The sequence below is a fragment of the Phalacrocorax carbo genome, chromosome 3 (assembly GCF_963921805.1).
Source record: "Phalacrocorax carbo chromosome 3, bPhaCar2.1, whole genome shotgun sequence".
In the NCBI taxonomy this organism is placed as follows: Eukaryota; Metazoa; Chordata; class Aves; order Suliformes; family Phalacrocoracidae; genus Phalacrocorax; species Phalacrocorax carbo.
In genome coordinates, this window is record NC_087515.1 from 16014031 (window position 1) to 16033065 (window position 19035).

General features: G+C 48.7%; 1 protein-coding gene across 3 annotated transcripts in view; it reads right to left on the reverse strand.

The window, feature by feature from the left end:
• Positions 1-312: 312 nt before the first annotated feature.
• Positions 313-19035, reverse strand: part of MDGA1 (MAM domain containing glycosylphosphatidylinositol anchor 1) — a 151501-nt gene continuing 132778 nt past the window's right edge. For all 3 annotated transcript variants that reach the window (XM_064446009.1, XM_064446011.1, XM_064446010.1), the window contains 3 exons: positions 7191-7321; positions 6102-6210; positions 313-4778 (listed from right to left, as the gene is read on the reverse strand). In XM_064446009.1, coding sequence (XP_064302079.1) covers positions 4687-4778; positions 6102-6210; positions 7191-7321 — 332 coding nt within the window. In that variant the 3' untranslated portion in view covers positions 313-4686. The remainder of the gene's footprint in view (positions 4779-6101; positions 6211-7190; positions 7322-19035) is intronic.

Consider the following 19035-nt stretch of genomic DNA (forward strand, 5'->3'; position numbering starts at 1 on the left):
ACCAACCCAAAAGCAGGTGCTTCTCCTGGCACAGAGTGATAGGGACAGGCTGAGGAGGAGGAATCTGGACCCTGCTCTCCCTTTGGTACTAAAGCTTTTTGTGTCATTATGGAGAAGTGCACCCACAGGATTTCATACAGAAAGAAATAAAATTTCTGCATGTTGAATAGCAATAGGGGATAAAATACAGTGTGTATCAAGTTTACTCTACTGATTCATACATCCATGAATTATTTTTGCAAGAAATTTACCAGCCTCAACATCTGACAACGCCCCCCCTCGCCCCCCCCCCCCCCCCCCCCTTTTTCCCTCATTGTCACCCTATTTCCTTCCAGAAGAAAGCTACGTCCCAGAAGAAGGGCTCCGTATCACTGCTGCTACAGCTGCTCTTCAGGCAGCGTGCTGTACAGCTTTGCTGGGGCAGCTCTGCATGCATGCCAATCACAACACTTCACTTTAGGGGTTTCCGAACCATTTGTGCACTACACAAAGTTTTTCATACAGATGAAACATTTTTCACTCCCATACAGCTGGGAAGAGTTGCACTCAGGCGTTCCAAATTACTTAACTCCACATCAAATGAAACATATTATTAGTTCCATCGCTTTCCAGTGGCTGATCTATGTGGAAGAAACATAGTCTATTACTATTACCAGACAGGAGCTCCTTTTCAGAGCAAGCAGTAGGAATGGAAGTTCATATTGTTAAAAGCCATGAATTAAAGCCCTGTTGATGACCTGTTATTGGGACTTGCACTGAACTGTGGAAAATTATAATTAAAAAAGTATATTTTTCAGAATACAATGGACAACTACAAGAAGAGGTTTCAAATGAAAGTTTCTTTGTAAGTCCCACTTGTAACTACACAGTAGCATTCACTGCTTCTAATACCTACAACTTATACCCAGGAGCCTGCACACTCACATAGTTTCTGTTTTATATCCAAAAAAAAAAAAAAAAAAAGAAATCGAGTATATATCGGCTAACACCCACACAGCATTCTTCTTAATGTATTTCTACAACTACCAAGCAGAGGTCTCCTTGTAAATAAAAGCAGTCTCTTAAATTTATATTGCACTTTTCTTCTGCAGGGAATTTCATACTATGTACAGGAATAATCTCCACCATCACTGAAATGCAGCCACTTCTGCAGTGGAATAAAGCAGCTACTTGATAGGCACAGAGCAACATAAAACATCAGGAACAGAAACATAATGTTGGAACTGCAACAGATATTTTAGAAGACAGTCTGTAATTAAGTTTAAGGACTGTAATTTAGCCAGAACACCATGAAAAGTGTGAGGGGATCTTTAATTGCAAGGGGTAAGGAGCATGGCTTTATATTTCACCTGGGATGCATTACCACTGCAAGAATTGCCCCCTCAAGTGTGGGGTAGCAAACCACAAATACCACTACCCCCAGAGAGGAGGGACACTGCCTCCCCCTCCCTGCCCCATCATTGCACAGCTTCTCATCCTTGCTGAAGTGCCTCCTTTCTCTGCTACACTCTCTCAGCACACCTGCCAGGGAAATGAGGTCCTTCCTTTCGTCCTCAGTACTTCTGACAAGCTGAGGCACTTGGGTTAACGACTCTCCCCCAAACTCACCACCAGCTGTTTTCTAGCCAGAGATACAGGAGCAGAGGTCTAAGTGGGAACGGGCTCCCTGAGACTTTTACTGAAGCTGATGGGCCCACACCTGAGAGCAGGAGAAGGTTTCACCTCTGGCTGGGGCGATCTGCTTGCTCTGCCCTGAACCCACTGCCACCAATGGGCTTCTTCCTCTCTTGCACCGCGGGTTGGCTTGGTGAGGCACTTACATCCTTCCTCACAGGAGCTGGCAGCAGGGCACAGACACCCTCCCTGCAGGTGTCCCTTTCTAAAAATATGGTGCCCCTTTGCTGACGCTTGCCTAACAGACAATGCTTTGTCTGTGATCTTGAGCCCTCAGGCTGCACGTCCCCACAGCACCTCTGCTGCCACTAAATATCAGCAAAACATGCTGTGCAACTCTGGCTAAGCAGCCAGCAGAAGGGTCTCTGCCTCAGAGCCTAGAAGGTGACATGGTTGCCCTGGGCTACCTTTTACCGATGGGGAAATTCTCCTGTCTCCACCTTCTGCCCAGCAGAAGCCCCCTGGAACCAGCAACGTAACACAAATGTTTTTCTGCTATCAGATCAGGAGCTTTCATGAAGCACCCAAGGGCCCCCAGAGAGCATCCTCTTTCCCCTAGGAGTGAAAGTGGACTCTTATCAGGTGTGGGATGATGACTTCTGGCCTCCAACAAGCATGGAGGAAAGGAATAGCATAGGACTGAAAGAACTCAGCTAAAAGATGGTCGTGGCACTGGCTGCCCGCAAAAATGGCAACAGACAGCAAGAATCTGAATCGCTGTCTGCACCCACAGCATCCCATAACGCTGCCTGGCTATGGGACACAGCCACAGGTCTCCCAGTCAAATATGCAGTGTGATTGAGGTCTGGGCTCTGGAGGGGTTGGAGACAGAAAAGACACAGTTCTCATTCTCAGGAGTAGAGAAAAGCAAGAGGAGCAAGGGAGACCCATATCATCCCCTGTCACTGTCTTGCAAGGCCTCCTGTGAAGGCGGTCCTCTTGTCCCTCAGAGCTGATGTCCTTTCTCTCTCTCCAATGGTGGCCAGGGAGCATTAGTGCAGCATTAGTGTTTCTGGGGGCTGAGCAATGCAGGAAACAGCTAATACATTCATGTGACTTTAGACAAACACAGTTCTCTCAGAGAAGCTGATACATTAATCAGAAATGAGTAAGGAGCATGAGTGCTGGGGGCTCTGTTGAGAGAGCTAGCTCATTGTACATCTGTGCTGCCCCAGATTTGGAGTTTGGAGGGAGTGTCCCTTAGGGGGAAGAGTCCCGCTTAACTGAACTGCCAAATTGTGTTCACAGTCATGTGGTACTAACTCTGCCCTGTGCAGGGAGACAAGCCATGCCCAGAGCTGCTTCCAGTTGCAACAAGGCTATCACAGCTCCCACTTGGCTGGTGCAGGGCAGACCCTTCTCCTGGGGGTTCATCTGTAGCAGCACGTGCCTCCACCCTGAGGAGGTCAGGCCAGACCAGCTGCAGGTCTGCAGCAGAGAGAGGCACCAGCTTTACGCTTTCATGATGCCAGCAGGAAAAAGGTGCATTTTCCCCATCCCTGTTCCCCTGTTCCTCAGTGGCAAACAGGGCCACAGTTCAGCACAAGTCCCTTTTTGGGGTCAAGCTTCCTGACTCCGTCCGTCTTGCAGCACTTTCCTGCCTGTTCCACCTTTCAGCTCGTCTTCCCACTACTTTGGCAGTGGAAGCTGAGTGCCTGCAAGACCACACATGCTTACAAAACTCAACCACCTCACCCCTGAGGAATGATGCTGTTGCCACACTTCACCCACTCTGCATCTAACGCACTGTGTGCGCTAAAAGGCCTCAGAAGTTGAGAGGGCAGTATTGGAGCTGCCTGAACTGCTGGCCCAGGGGCTGGGTCATGGGCACAGGACCCGCTGTCTGACTGAAGAAGGTTTAAATGACTGACTTTTCCCATAATCCAAAAAGCTTGAGGTGGGGGAAGTTAAGCAATGGAATAGAAGACCAAAATAAACAGGTAACAAAAGAGAGGCAGAGAAGCAATCCTGGGCTTAGGGCTGAGACGACTGTCATCCCAGCATTCACAAAGGGAAGCCAATGTGTAACTGCTCTCTGCTTCCCATTACATTCCACCCTGCCCCATCTCTCAGTCCCACAGAGACACCCTTCTGTCTGCAGCTCAGACCTGCTCTCATAGTTTCTCTACCCAGCAAGAGTGCTGAGAGAGAGAAAGAGGCGCTCAGAGGCCAACACTGCAGCCAGATCCAGCCAGGACTTCTCCACCACTCAGCGTGGTCCATGTGATGGGTCCATTCCTCCTCTATCTTCTTCAGGCTGATGGGTGAGAAGCACACAGCAGTGGGGAAAGGCCAAAGCAAACCACATGGGGCAATTAAATACATGAAAGCCTGGAAGATGCGATGGATGGAGACACTGAAGCACATGCGGTGCGAGGCAAGATGTTCTGGCCACTGGCACGCAGGGCAGCTGCTGCCCAAGGTTGAGGCTGGCGTTACTGCAGGAAGCTGCAGCTGGAGCGGGGCAGCCCCAGCCAGTGGGAAAGCATGAGGAGACAAGGGGAGTACTGCAGTATGTCATCCACCAAGCTGTGGGCTCTGCAGTAAAGAAGGTAACTGTTCTGGTAGAAATTTGTGCTTTAATATATTTTTGTTTGTTTAAAACAAGTTCCCACTTCCCTGAGGAAGCCCTGTCCGACATTCCCAAGGAAACAGAGGGGTGTTCTTTTCCTCCTTCATTTGCTCTTCACATTTCTTCATTCCTATTTTTTTGTCTTTCATTCCTTCTTTTCTTTGTGTTTCTGTTTCTTTCCTTCCTTCCTCTCTCCTCTCACGCACGTGCTTTAAAAAAAAATTTGCCTTTATTTTTAAATTTCGTTCTAGACATTAAGACTTTCTCAAGGAGTGCTCCAGTTCTGAACCAGATCCCTTTGCGTGGTCATGCCTGTCAGTCTTTGGTAACATATGGACACTTTGGTGTGCCAGTGAGGAGGGGAGGAAGAGGAGCAGAGGTGGCTGAGTACGAAAGGAGCAGGAATGTCTCAGTCCAAAGACAGGAGTGCTCGCTTGCCATCATCTGAGCAGCACGTAAAGGAAGAAAGTCAATGGGCCACAAAGACATGGGCTGTGCTGGGCCGGGACTCCGCTTCCTGGAAGAGCAACCGCTGCCAGCCGAAAAGAGAGAAAAAGAATTAGCGATGGGATGCATCCAGACCTCATCAAAATCAGCGCACATCAGTGCCTTTCCTCCCACCCCAAACCATGAAGCACCTCCCAGATCTACTGGAAGATCTTTCTAGCCTTCCTTGGACATTCTCAAGGCTTCCCCATATTATTTCTTTTCTAATGCAGGAGAAAAGGTTGAATCTTGCTTTTGCAATCCAACCCTCCTTACTTCCCTGGAAGAATCAACTTGAGTCAAACAAAAGTTTCTGCTTGTGTTTTGGTTACAGCTTGGCCATCCTAGGCTGAAACAGATCTTTAACTGCACCTGAAATTTTGAAATTTTTAGGGTGTTTGACTTTTTTGATGTTTTGTTTCCCCCTTCACCTTTGGAGTTAAGTAAATTGTTGAAGTGATTCTTCCTCAACCAGGTTTTTTTCCTTCAAAAATAAGTAAGACAAATCGAGTCTTTCTCACAAGTGCCTGTCTGGCTCTGGTTTGCATACTCTGAACATCTGCTCTCCTGCCCACCTGAGGCATATTATCAAGGACACAGGCAGGACTAAGACATGAGGCACACCAGTGAATCCCACCCAAGGACTAATGCCCACGTACTGCTTATGCACTGTGCTATAGCTTCAACCTATGGTGCACCTCAGTGAGAGTGGGATTGTCTCCATTTCTGCAATTCTGGCACCAGGATGATGTGGATGGACTGGAAAGGAGCTGGTGGGGTTTAGCTCAAGCACTCACTGTCAGGATTGGGAGGGAGGTGATATACGGCTTGGGTAGCTTGCTCCCATCCCCAACATGCAATACCCTGCCTGGCTGTGCCTCTCTGCTCAGAGGGCAATGGGAAGAAGCCCAGCCCTCCCTGGCTCCAGGCCCCAAAAGGCAGATTTTTTTTCCTGCAGATGGACTGACTTAATGCTGCAGACGCCATTAGAGCCTGCAGAATGTCTTTCCCTTTCCAGAGCTCCCACACCTAGGGCTTCCAAGAAATGAGATATTGCAGAAGCCTTTAGCTGCTTGGGGATGATATCCCCCACCCAACATACTGGTGCAGACTTCATCATGCTGGTGTCTGGCAGCACAGTCCGTACAGGATCTGGTTGTTCCTGTGAGCTCTTGCTAACCCAGGACTGTAAAGAACAAGTTCGAGATTCTGACAGCCCCTCTGCTGATTTCTGCTCATGGAGTCAACCATCTTGTTGAGTCCCACCAACACGTGAATGTACTCTGAAATTAGCTGTACATCCCTAGCACATGCATTTGTGTATGCACTCCTACTGACTCATTTTCCTCTGAGGCACAGGCACTCTCACCCTTATTTGGTCCAACTGGCTTCCTTGGACAGTCCCCCTTTTTCAGAGTGACGTCATCAATGGCAATGTCCCCCTCATAGCTTGTGCCCCGGACACCTTCGAAGATGATCTGCAAGAAGAGCATGGGACAGAGCCCAGCATGAGATTGCAGTTGTGGAGGACCCTTCCCATGCTGCGGGGTTCTGCAGAGGTGAGCAGGGCACAGACCAGATCTTATCAGGTCCCCAATATCAGTTCCTTCCTGTTTCTCCAGTACTCATAGGATCTGGAAAGCCAGAGTCCACTGCTCACGGGACCAACCCCTGTGTGCTAAGCATCTGTAGAGTAATAAATGAGCATGTAGAGCACTGCTTTATTAAATGTGCTGAACTAACAAACCAACGAACACTGACCAGCACTTGCAAGAGTAATTAAATTCTTATTTATTATTTTAAAGTACCCAAAAGCATGCTGGGCATTTTGCCACATTGCCATAACTTACCAGTCTGCACAGACCCAGCTCTCACAAACGTCCCTACAACACCAAATAGCATGTTGGGCAAAAACATCAGCAATAAAACATCCAGTAACAAAGCAGCCCACTTCATGGGTACACATAAACGACTCAACGCTCAGATACAGAGTGCCCAGTTCCTATTCACAAGCTGGCCTACAGTCCTAAACCAGGGGGAGAGTGGGGCTGGGCTTTCGCAGCACATGCTAGGAGAAACCCCTAGTGCTCAAAACAGGCCAGCATCCCCCAGCTGCTCAACACCAGGAGACCTGTCACACAGACCTGGTAGCAGAAGGAGCTCTTTGACAAGCAGTTTCCAGACCAGCAATAATCAGAATATTTATAGTGTCAAACTGACTCTTGCACATAACAACATCGGATGGCTTCAGAGAGAAGTGGATTCGATTTCTGTGCATGCACCAAGCTCTTGCCTTTCCCCAGTGACCCTGGCTGGGGTGGAGAGCTCTCAGTGCCCTCCCTGTGCCCGATCAGCCCCTATGCCATAGATGCAGATGTCTGCTGGGAAGTCTCCTACAGCCCATGGCACATGGACTGGACAGGTGGCAGGTGGCTCCTTGGCTGTGGATGTGACTTACCTGGAAGGGCCCAGGCGGGTTGATGGGCACATGTGCTTGCTGCCACATGTTCCCCCGGTTCCCGCTGAGCGACCAGACCTGGGTGTCGATGGCTCGCTTGTTCCGCACACGAACTAGGAGGTTCAAGGAGCCTGTAAGAGACAAACCGGGTGCTGGTGTGCTGGGGAAGGCAGGCAACCCTGCCTGCTGGGCTGGCCCCCAGTGTAGCTCTGGGGCTCAGCCTCGAGCCACAGCTGTATGCCCCAGCCAGCCCAGGGACAGCCTGCAGAGCTGTAAACTCCAAGTAAACTCTGGAGGGAGCCAGGTTGATGGGCAAGTACCACCAGCAATGTTTCATCCATCTGGGCTATCCAGGGGAGGACACAGACCCAGATGAAGACAGAGAGGGCAGGACAAGGAAGAAGCAGTCTGTAGCATGGCTGCACTGGCACAAAGAAGGGTTGGCAGAAATGCTAGCTGCAAGGCACCTCCAGAGGCATCCCATCCAACCTCCTGCTTGAAGCTGTCTCCAGCTCTACATGAAGGCAGCATGGCTTTGCTTGGCCAAGTCTTGAAATTCCCTGAGCAAATCAACTTGTCCTAATGTCCAGTATGAACCTCCAGCACTACCAGTTGTGGCCAGTGTTCCCTATTATATTGTCTAACACTACTGATAAGATTTTGCCTCTTTAAAATTGCCCTTCAAACAGCTGGCAGCCAAAGGCTGATAGCAGCCTCCTCGTTGCCAGACTGAGCAAATCCAGGTCCCTCAACCTCCCTTCCCTACGACTTCTGTTCCTGACCCTTGGCCATCCTGATGTCCCTCCGTTGGACCCATACCAGTTTCTCAAAATCCCACTTGAACTGGGGAGCCCAGGACACATGTTTGCCTCTCCCTGTTCACCACTAACACCTGATGTATGCTATGCAGCTCACAGCCCTCCCTGCTCTGGCCCTGGCCATCAGCTGCAGAAATACAAGCTGTGTACTCAGTTGCTACTTGCCCTGGAAGCAGCCTTGGAGCGAGCTGCTAGTGCTGGGTGTCATTGGCTGTACCACACCGCCTGTACCATCTCAGACCCACATTTTCAGAGAGACACAAAGACCCTGTGAATCAACACTGACTTCAAGTTCTTTCAAACAAAGCAATTCCCAAAAGGTTTTGTCTCCCATTAAACCAAGACCAAAGCTAACAAATCTCAAAGCATTTCCAGTTCTCACGTTGAAAACAGTGTCACAGCCCCTTACCCACAAATTAAACCATCTCAGTTGTCTTCCTGCAGCATCTTTTTAGTAATCCCCTCAGATTACTTTTTCTCCTTTTTTGTTTCAGCGAAAAAAAAAAAATTTTAAACATTCACTCAGGATTGACCCAAAACACTTTTTTTCCTCCCTCCAATTCAGCTGGCAAAACAAAAAATCAATCACAACTCTAGTCATGATGTTGCACATCAGTGTTTCTGATCTCCATACACAGACATATTACACCTGAGAGCAGAGAGGCAATAATAACCCTTACTTATATGTCCATAGTCTGTGCTTGGGATGCTGCATTCTTCTCCAGGTACACCCTTCTGAAAGGCAGCAGCAAGAGGTCAGGGGAAGAGACAGGGAAAGAGACTTTCCTATATGATCTCCCTCCTACAGGATCCTTGGAAATTCTTAATTCTTGGCTCATCAGCCTTAGGGGCACTGTGTGAAGGATGGGGACCTGGAAGTACCCCCGTCAAGCACCTGGCTGTCAGAAAATAAGAGATACATCACTGGGAGTTGAGAGATGCATAATAAAGATGATGAAATGTTTAGATTCTGAGTGGCTGACTTACAAGAAAAGGTTATAAGAATGAAATATGTGCATAGTTTAGTGAACTGAGGAAAGAGGGGCATGTTATTGCCTGGAAATATTCAGAAGTGTTAGCACTAAGGCTCGCTGAGAAAACTAAATGAAGGCCTGATGGAACAGGGAGGGTGTATCCAATTTCTTTCCCTGGTGCTACTCAGTTTGGGATGCAGACCACAGCCCAAGATATGGAGTGAAAGAACTTTTCTCTCACTCTTTTGAGACTGGGTGGCACTGCACCACCTTGGAGAGACAGAGGTAAGCGAGTGGGACCTCCCTCCTGGAACACGGTGCCAAGGATGGGAGATATCACTACAGGAGGCTCTGGCAAAACCAGCTTTGAGCCGCTGGTTTCTTGGTGTCCTCCCTGCCCTCAGGAGTTTCCTACAAGGGAAAGTTTCTCTAAGGAGGATACCTAGTCCTCATGGAGGCCCTTGGTCAAACTGATGCCAACACAGGAACTAAATAACCCCTTAATCATTGTCAACAGAAGTGTGTTCAGAGTAGCTAATTACAGATGCCAGAGCCAGTGAAGTTAGAGATTGAGCGTGAATGAAGAATTAATATGAAGCTGCTAACAAGCAAGGATTAAAACCAACCACTGTCTATTCTACCCTCACCTGAGGACTTGAAGCTAGCATCTGTTGTGCAAGAGTCTGGCTGAATAGCCAGCACTGGGACAAATCAGGCAGCAAATTAACTTTGATGCCCTAGGAAAAAAGCAAAGGTGAGATAGAAAGAGACCCAGAGAAGCATCTGGAATGCAAATTAGTAGCTCCGAAGCACTGGCTGTGAATGCCTGGCCTAAACTCAAACCAAGCCTGAGCGTATCCTGGCTGACAGCTCCATGTCCTTCCAGCATCAGGAAAATGTTTCAACATTTTGGCCCCTAAATTCCCTAACAGAACAATACAGAATACGAGCAGGCATTCTTCAAATGGTTTGCAATTGGAAAGGAAGCTCCCTTACCTGCCCACAGCCTGTGGTGTTTCACTATTCCTGTCTACACATGGAAAACTGAAGGTCAAATGAGATGAAAAGCATGCCCATGACTGCCTTACACATCAGTCAGAGTTGTGAAGGGGAGTCAGGTCTCATAGCTCTACCTGCAATCCCTGCTAAGTTACAGACCCACCCTGAGGCTGGAGAAGAACCAGAACATCTCCCTTTCCCAGTCACTGTCACTGGGAATGTGCTTCTGGGAGGCATGGCAGAGGCTCCAGGACTTCAAACTAAACAGGGGTGTAGCTGGTGATGGAGGTACTTGGAGATGAACCTTCAGATCTGAGCTCCAGGCAGAGCCATAAAACATTGCAGTCCTGGACTACAGAAAGCTCCAAGTCATCTTTCCAATTGCTCAGAGCTTCTTTATCTCCATTTTTCAGTTTGGCCCCAAAAGCCAACTTTGTGATAGAACAAGCGCTGAAAGCTTTGGGTTCAGCCCACTGCCCTAAAATCATACATTGTTCCAGGATCCTACTTACAGTCATGAAAATCCATAGATTAAGTCTCAGGCTAAAAGGGAGGTTGTCTTTATGTACAGATATTGACATTTGTAGCTCCTGACCGCTGGTGAATTCACACCTGCCCACACCTACCTCCATGCAATCTAGCAATAACCATCTCATGCCTTATTAACCATCGTCACTCCCTGTGCAGCTTTCAGCATGTCACACAAGTTCAGACCAAACCAGCCACCTGATGCTTGTAAGGTGCCCCTCCTAGAGCACAGACCTTATATCCAAATCGCACTTTGCAGGAGGTGGCCAATGCGTGATCCACCCGTGCGTGGGGTGTGAGGAGCCCTTTCACAGCTGTGAACCGACTTGCCATGTGATCCTTAGCAAACTGCTTTCATCTGCTTTTATCTGCTGACATGATACGATGATGATAATCAAGACGGATAATAACACTTACCCACTTAGAGGGGAACTCAGAAACAGCAAGCATTTTACAAGACCTGAACAAGATGACACTAAGGAACAGAAGGGCCTGATGTCTTCTGCCTTTCCAGTGGTCACAAACTGAGAAGAACAGAAGTGGGACCTGCTCTCCAACCCCCATGCCTCCATCAGTGGAGATGTGAGAGGCCCATCTGGCATGTTCTCCAGCGCCAGCTGTTGCAGCCACCCCTTTTGCCTGGTTTTATACCACAATATTGCCTAGTTTCCTGTATCAGAGTCCAAATACAGCTGGCCAGTTTTGTTACCTATTTGTGTTGTTGTCACGCCTTCCTCATCTCCCCCATCAGATGGGTCAGCATTTCCTAAGGGCACCTGCTGGCGAGGCACACACAAAGACCATCCATCTGCTGCTAAATCTCTCCAGCTGACCAGAGACAGACAAACACAAGGGAAATCCCAGGACACCGGCAATCCTGTTGTTACCTCTCCCCATACAAGGCAATCTTTGCATTTGTCTTGTAGTCTGTATTGTTCTTTCTTCCCAATCAAACGGGAGAATAAAGGCCAGTGATGAATGATGAGGAATCAATTACAGGGAGAGTGAGCCATACCTTCTGCTGGCTGCCTTTAAGACCAGAGCTGGCATTTCAAAAGAGTGGCACTCACACAAAAGAGCACCAGCTGGGCTGCCAGATAGAGTAGCCCAAGGGATGCCTTTAAATGTTACCTTCTCACAACAAGAAAAGGTCTTCTTTCAGTTTCCACGGGATGGGGACTTCACTGTCTCACTGAATAGCAGTGTAGATCCAGAAGAGCTGGCACAGGCATCGCTGGGAGGGAGGCAGGGTCTGTAAGGGCAGGGCTGTGGGCACAGTCTGTGTAGGATGGCAGAGAAGGCAGAGGTTTCCTCAAGAGCTCTCCGCAGGACTGCTGGGGGGAGTTAATGTGGGGTCATGGGGTGGGGAAAGGCTGAGGCACAGCTCAGTTTACATGGCTAGGATGGAAAGGCAGGCAGCTGGAGCAGCTAGGAAACAAGGGGAGGATGATGCTGCACGCTGAGAGATGGGGTGCGTGCCAAGTGCAGCAGAGCAACATGGGGTGGGTAGGGAAGACTGTTGGGATCCATGCTCGTGTGCAGCCTGATGTCACAGTGACTCCCTGCTGCGCTTGTGCAGGATCACTGCTCCAGCATGGGGTGATCTCAGGAGATAGTTCTCCATGAGAAATCCTGTCTGCAGCCCCAGTTTAGGTTTGGCACCCAAGTGGGAATCCAGGGCTGAAAGCCCCCATGGAAATTCCTATGGCATATAACTGCAGTCAAGATAGATAGAGATAAGATGAAGAAACTGATTCATGGCAAGAAATGTCCAGTGGATGGAGAGATACATGGTGTGGAGAAGACTCAGACCCTGTATAGCCTGGCAGTCATCTGCAGACCCAAAATGAGGGCTAAAACCAGGCCAGGGAGAAAAAAGCTTTTACCTTTCTAACAGGGGCTCTGAGCACTTCCTTAAATGTGGTTTACTGTTAACACCACTGATCATGAACTAAAAGCCCAAAGCTTAGTGCAGGCAAATCCAGGCACGAACAACAATCCTCAGAAAGCATCTATGACTGTTCATAATCCCTGCAACAAACACAGGTGTCTTTCCCTCATTTAAATTGATGTTAATGAATAGCAGTCAGTGTCAGGCTGGTGTTCTCGGTTACAGTGCTGTGGGGGAAAGTTACTGCTCTGAGAGCTAGAAAGCAGAGGATGGAAAAATAATTGTAGCACAGCTAGAGATGGAGAAATAGTATCAGCTTGTACTGACTCATAATTTCTAGGAATATAAATTGTCTTTGTGCCATAATTTACTCTTTCACAGTCTCTAATTATGCTTCATACATTAATATATGCGGAATAAGACAATTAAAGCCTCTGGGCTGCTTTCCACTCCTGATTACAGAGAACTTTATCTCTACATGTCTTTAACTGATCTCAGCTTGGTGTACAGGGTCCCTTGTGTCCAGTCATAGGGTCACTCCACAGACCCTTTCCTGCAGCCACCGCTTCAGTAACTTCAAAGCAGAAGGGTTCAGAGAGCTCACCAATAGCGAGAAAATGGAATCTTGGTTAGAGTTTGGGAAGCACCACTGTCCCACCTCTACACATGAGGCATCCCCACCAGCTTTAGAGAGGCGCTGGGCATGTTCGGTGCTGTACTGCAGGTTGGCTAATTACTATGGGACTCTCTGCTTCATTACGGTGGGAGGCTATAATGAAAGGGATCAGGGGAATCAAAGCCTCCAGTTCCCTGCTGTGGCTGGGACTTTTTGGGGATATAAACAGCAACATGTTAAGTTTTGACTGGCAATATTTCCCCTCCAGCAAACCCGTGAAAATTACTTGTATCTGGCCACAGGGAATTTTCTTTGGATTTTACTGTGGATTTAAAAAATCAAAGAAACAAACACATTTCCACCCTTGACCTCCTAAACCACCATCAAATGAGGATGGGTTTGAAGCAATATCCCCTGACATGACAAAGCCAATTGCACAGACAGATCTATGATCCATCACTATCTGACCTGTCTGACATGCATATGAATTTTGGGATGGAGGGAACGGACCAGCAGAGACAAAATAACACCGCACCGCAAAGAGGCAAAAATGTGGCTGGACCCCTGGGCTTGATGTGCTGGGCGAGGGGACCTGGGGCATGCAGGCAGTGGGGTAAATGCAACGGTATGGTTATGTCTGCCTCATGATGAGGAATGCAAGTGCTAACGGGAGGAAGGCAGGCAAACTACAGCTACAGCTCCTTTTCTCCAGCATATCCCCACCTGTCTGTGTACATAGAGAGCAGATGGTGATATGGTAGGAGCAGACTTGCAATGGAGCTATGCTTGAGCTCCTTTGCTCATTTGATCCATGGTCTAATTAGAGAAAGTGCTGGTATAGAAAGATGAATGATACAAGGCTTCCATCTTTGATGCGGTGTGTATGGAACAAAATCCTGCCATCCCTTTTCACAGAAAATCCCCTCAGAGGTTGTTTATGACCAGTGACAGATTTTCTAAGTGTGTACAACAGGATGTGGTTTAAGGAATTCAAAAAAAGGGAGAAAAAAATATCCATGCTCCATAATGTTAAATTTATGCTGTCTCAGAAGAACAAAGGCCTATCCAATAGGTGGCCAGAACAGAGTAGAGGGAGGGTACAGAGTCTGACATTTAAAAGACAAGAATCAGGAGTCCTTGGGCTTTTCTCCAACTTCATGTCCGAGTCATTCTACCATCTTGCGTAATCACATTCCTTTCCCATACTTAAATATTTTGCAGGAGACAATGTGGACAGACTATGTTCTTCCCTACAGGAAAGATGGGTGTCTGCCTCTCAGTCCCAAGCCCAGCTGTGTTTTCACAGCCCCTGAACGCTGCCATGGGCAGCAGCTCTGCTCCCATGTGGCAGCTCACTGTGCTGCTGTGCTGCATGGCGCCAGCCCACGGCCACTGAAGGAGTTATTATGGAAATTCACAGTAGATCTGACCACAGGATCAGGCTAGGAGCAGGTTCCCTCTGCCTTTCACCTGCTGAACCATGGTCCTGCTTGCCTTCAGTCCAGACACTCAGCCTAACAGTGACCAGGTCCTCCATTTCTCCACACCTCCTGGAGACCTCCTGCTCTCTGTAGGCAGAGGGAGGCACACAGGCAGGATGGTGCATACCACTCTCTCAGCCGGACGTGTGCTTGTTTACAGACCAGCAAAGCAGAAAACAAATGGCATCGTGAGCTGAGCAAGTCTCCAAACACCTGTGCTCCAGCACATATCCTTCTCCTTCATCAAGCGCAGCAGGGAGAGCATGCACTCAGCCCATGGGGACCAGACAGCTTCTCCAGAGCTTGCTCTGCCCAGCCCCAGCCCAGGGGACACAAATGCTTTCCCAGAGAGGCAGTCACTGACCCACACTGGCAGGACTGGGCAGCACCCAGTAACCACAGGGTCAGTGGTAGGAAGGACCTTAGTGTGTGTACCCTGCTGGCTTACTGAGCAGGATGGTGCTTGAGCTGCCTTGCTGGTCTCTTTGCCCCCTAGCAGCCCCAAATGTGCTGCCAAGCCCTGTTCCTGCATGGTGAAGCTCCATCATGCGATAGAGATCTCCCCTGGGGTTCATCCTGCCTTGCTATGGCCCCCTCCATCCTGGTATATGCAGAATGCTGTCAGAAGGCACTGTCTGGATGCAGAGAAGGTCCCATTTACTCGGTGTCCTCTGTGCCATGATAATTCATGCTAATGCTCCAGCTCCCTGCGTGACTCCCTCCGTAACCAGCTGTGTGATAATTTACAACATCTGTGTGTCCATGTACCTCTCCACACAGAGATTCTTTCTCATGGGATTTCTCACCCTTCAGGAAATACCACCAGCCCCAAAAGGGAAGAATCTGCATTACAAAAATACATGTATTTGTTGGAAATGTCTCCTGTTGTTTTATACTCCAGACCTGCCTCAACAGCTTGTTTTTATCCAGATATCCTGTAAAGGCAGAGGACCTGCACCCTTAGAGGCCTCCCCATCTATAGAAGAGGATGTATCTATGAAAAGTTCTTGACATTTTGAGCACAACTCCATTTCTAGAGATGGAGAACAACCTGTACCTCCCCTTATCTAGGGCTTGCCCTTTTGCTCCTAGCAAGGATCCCCCATACAAAAACACACACAGGATGTAGCCTGCCTGAAGTCACAGAGCAGGGTGAGATATATCGTGGTCTAAATGCAGTTGTGAAGCTCCTCTTCTGTCCATCTAGTCCTAAGAAAGAAGTCATGACCTTTCCATAGCCACTGCTTCTACCTGTATAGCCAGAGAGTTTGTCCTCACCTATTGGGAGCTCTCCAAGCAAGGCTGCACAATATGATCTACGTAAATGGAGAGCAGGCAGAAGCAGACCCTTGCCAGACAGCAGTGTTGCATTCATTGCTGAGCTTGAATAAACAAACTAGACAGTTGGATCAAATACTCGGTTTTGTTTGTTTAATAGAAGAAAAACCCCTCATCAGTGAAATTCTTTTGGGATGGAATATGTACTAGAGGTACAAAGCATCTGGTCAGGGAAAGCTGGGTGTAGTACCAGAAGGAAAGACGTTGAAAAAAGGGTGGTTCAGGGTCAAGTTCAGAGCTGGTCACTTGTCAGGGCCATGGCTGTGTATGAGCCCAGTGCTGCCTCTGACTGAGCCCCAGGCAGGGCAGAGGGACCCCCAGGTACTCAGCACTGAAATGGATGCTGCTGGCTTTGTTTCTTTGTGCAGCTCCTGGCAAGCAGGATGGGACATGCTGGTTGGGATGCACCTGCAAAGCCCTGATTCCGCCAGTGGGCAGCTTCTGTGGGCAGCAAAACAGCCCAGCTTTTATTGTGACCCTAGTCCTCCCAAATACGGCACCATCGTGCCCTTAATTTAATGAGCAATTGTGGGACTATTTCTGCACCATTTCTGGTGGGCACGTGGGGCAGGGGGAGAGAAGGCATGTGGATTAGCCTTTATGGAGCACGTGATGGAAAATTGGGGCTGGTCCCAGCTTGGGCTGCCGGCAAAACCACCTGCACAGGAGCTTGGTATGTCCAGAGAGGGCTCAGCCCAGAGGGTGATTTGATGGGGTAAGTCTCCTGTTTGTCCTGAGTAGGAAGACAGCCAGTGTTGGTCTTTGTCAGACACACCAACCTCTCTCTTCCTATCTGGCAGCCTGCATCACTCACTGCTCTCCTGAAGTTGAGCGCTATAGATTTGAGCATCTAAATTAATCTCAAACCCCAGAATGGACTGTCTGGATTGTGGTCCTAAGGCCCTTCACAAGGTAGATGCCAGACCATGATTTCTCATTACAAAGACCAAGTCCAAGGCAGGGCTTGAGACCTACTCTGGTGAAGCAGCTGTGAAGAAGAGGCTCCACAGGGAGCAGCGCTGGCATGCCCATGGACAGGGTCATTACACTTTCTCTTTTCCTCAGGACAGCGAGCTGCAGCAGTCCATCTTTCTTCCCCTCCAACGTTTTCTGGAATCAAGCAGTCTGAAGGCGGCTCAGAAGTCCCCAGAAGTGCTGGGTACTACCTGAGGAAGGAGAGGCCAGCCTGGGGGAAAATGGGAGTATGAGGAACGTAGCAAGGAGACCATGTATAGGCAACATTTCCCACCAATTCTGCAGGCTCAAGAAGCAGTGTGAACTATAGTTGCTGTGAGGTCTGCTTGCTCCTTGCTCGCCCTCTGTTTTGTGACACGCCCAGATGCCTCCAGGCAAATGCTCTCTCTTTACCCAGCTTTGATAACAGACCCTTTCATCTTTGCCACCAGAGACAGCTGCGTCCTTTGCGCAATTCATGTGCTCAGCTCTCAGACTGAGAGCATGCACTGTGCTCAGCTCTCTCAGACAAGCTGAAACAGAAGTCTGCCTCATAGACACTGCCAGGTTTAAAAGAGCACAACAGCCAGACAGGGGCAGTCTGCCTGCTTCCTTTCTGTGGGCAGGCTTTGCAAAGACCTCAGCCAGAGAGGAGGGAGCCTCCCAGAGCCCCCAAAATACAGGTGGTGTGCATAGGAGGGTTTCTGACAAAAAACATGCAGAAGCAGATGCTGAAGAAGACTTTGCCTGTCTCTTCCCTATCCCCGTTAACAACTTATTTCCCCATCATCACCGAGTCCGTGGTCTCTCAGTCCCGGGAGCCAAGCACAGGGCAGCTGCATGGCTGCAGGGCTTGGAGCAGATGGACTATTTTAGTTCAATGCTGAAGCCAGCAAGACAGCAGGAATGAGCAGCTGAGATCACAAACTCTTCCTTTTGAACTGAAGATACCACTCAAAATCTGTTCTCTGGCCACCTCCTCTGCCTGACCCAAGGAGACATGAGAGATGAATGTTTCAGGCCTGGGAAGTGGTTTGCTGCAGGAAGGCTGTTAGAGTAGGCTGCGTTCCCAGCTTTGAGGCAGGATGCCTTATAGCAAGATCCCCTTCCTATTTCATGCCCAGCTGTACTTTCATCAGAAAACTTCCAGGGGACTGGCTGAGACAGTCAGACTCCCAGTCTGGATCTGCAAACTCCTTCAAGTGCTGGGGTGCCTGTTGTCTCTGCAGAGCTCTCTTTGGGAGAGGCAGTCACTCCTGGAAGTAATAGTGATGACTGATACCTGCTGAGCACTTTTTGATTTTCTGGGAAGCATTTCAATATACGTGACAAAATCATGTCTTGTTGAAGTTCAGAAACAGATTGGGAAGGTTGCACAAGTAGTGCAAGACAATTGTGCACTCTGGCTCCCCAGCCTTTGTCCTGTCAGAGCACCCAGGGGGGTCTCCAGATGTGCACCTGGAATGACCAACTGCAGTCTCCACTTGTACAATTATGGCACTGGTGAAATAGTTAATTGTCCATGGAGAGAACAGAAGAGTGATCTGGGAGTTCTAAAGTAGCTGGATATGCATTGAGAGCTCATGTTTCCTCTCAAGTGTCTGTTAGGTTTTGTATCTAGCAATTTCAGGGTCTGAATAATTGATGCAACACCTGATATCTCAGGAGACGATCAGGTTGCAGTAATCCTTACAGCTACTCAGCTTTGTGCAAGGCTGCTGCTGCTGTGAGCCAAGTCTGCATGGAAAGACACTTTGCTGAGAGCCTGGAAGAAGGGAGGGAGGATCATAGCAGCTTCCCACCAGATGAGTAATAGTGACTCAAATCAGGTGAGCAGGAGCAAAGATGATCTGTGGGGCTTCAGGGCATCTGCAAATGAATTGGTGTCAGCAATCTGTGCCCTGACAACCTTCCCAGCAAATTCTGCAGCAGGAATGTGGTCAGATCTTGACTGGTAAAACAGAAGCAGAGGACTTTTGAAGAAGGTAACATTTCAGTGGCTATCTGCACTGGAACTTGAGTCAGTGACACACTTTTAGTGAGGGGCAAGGCAAGGCAGGGATCAGTGCACCCAGATTCAAGATACTAAGCAGAATGCCTGCATCAACATGAAGACATGTTATTTGTGGAATAAAAGTGACATATAGCCCATCCACATCTGAATACCTTTCCCTCCTCTCCATGTCTTCTTCAGCTTTACACGCCCAGCTCTTTGGCTTAGGGATGATTCAGTCCCACATCTGCAA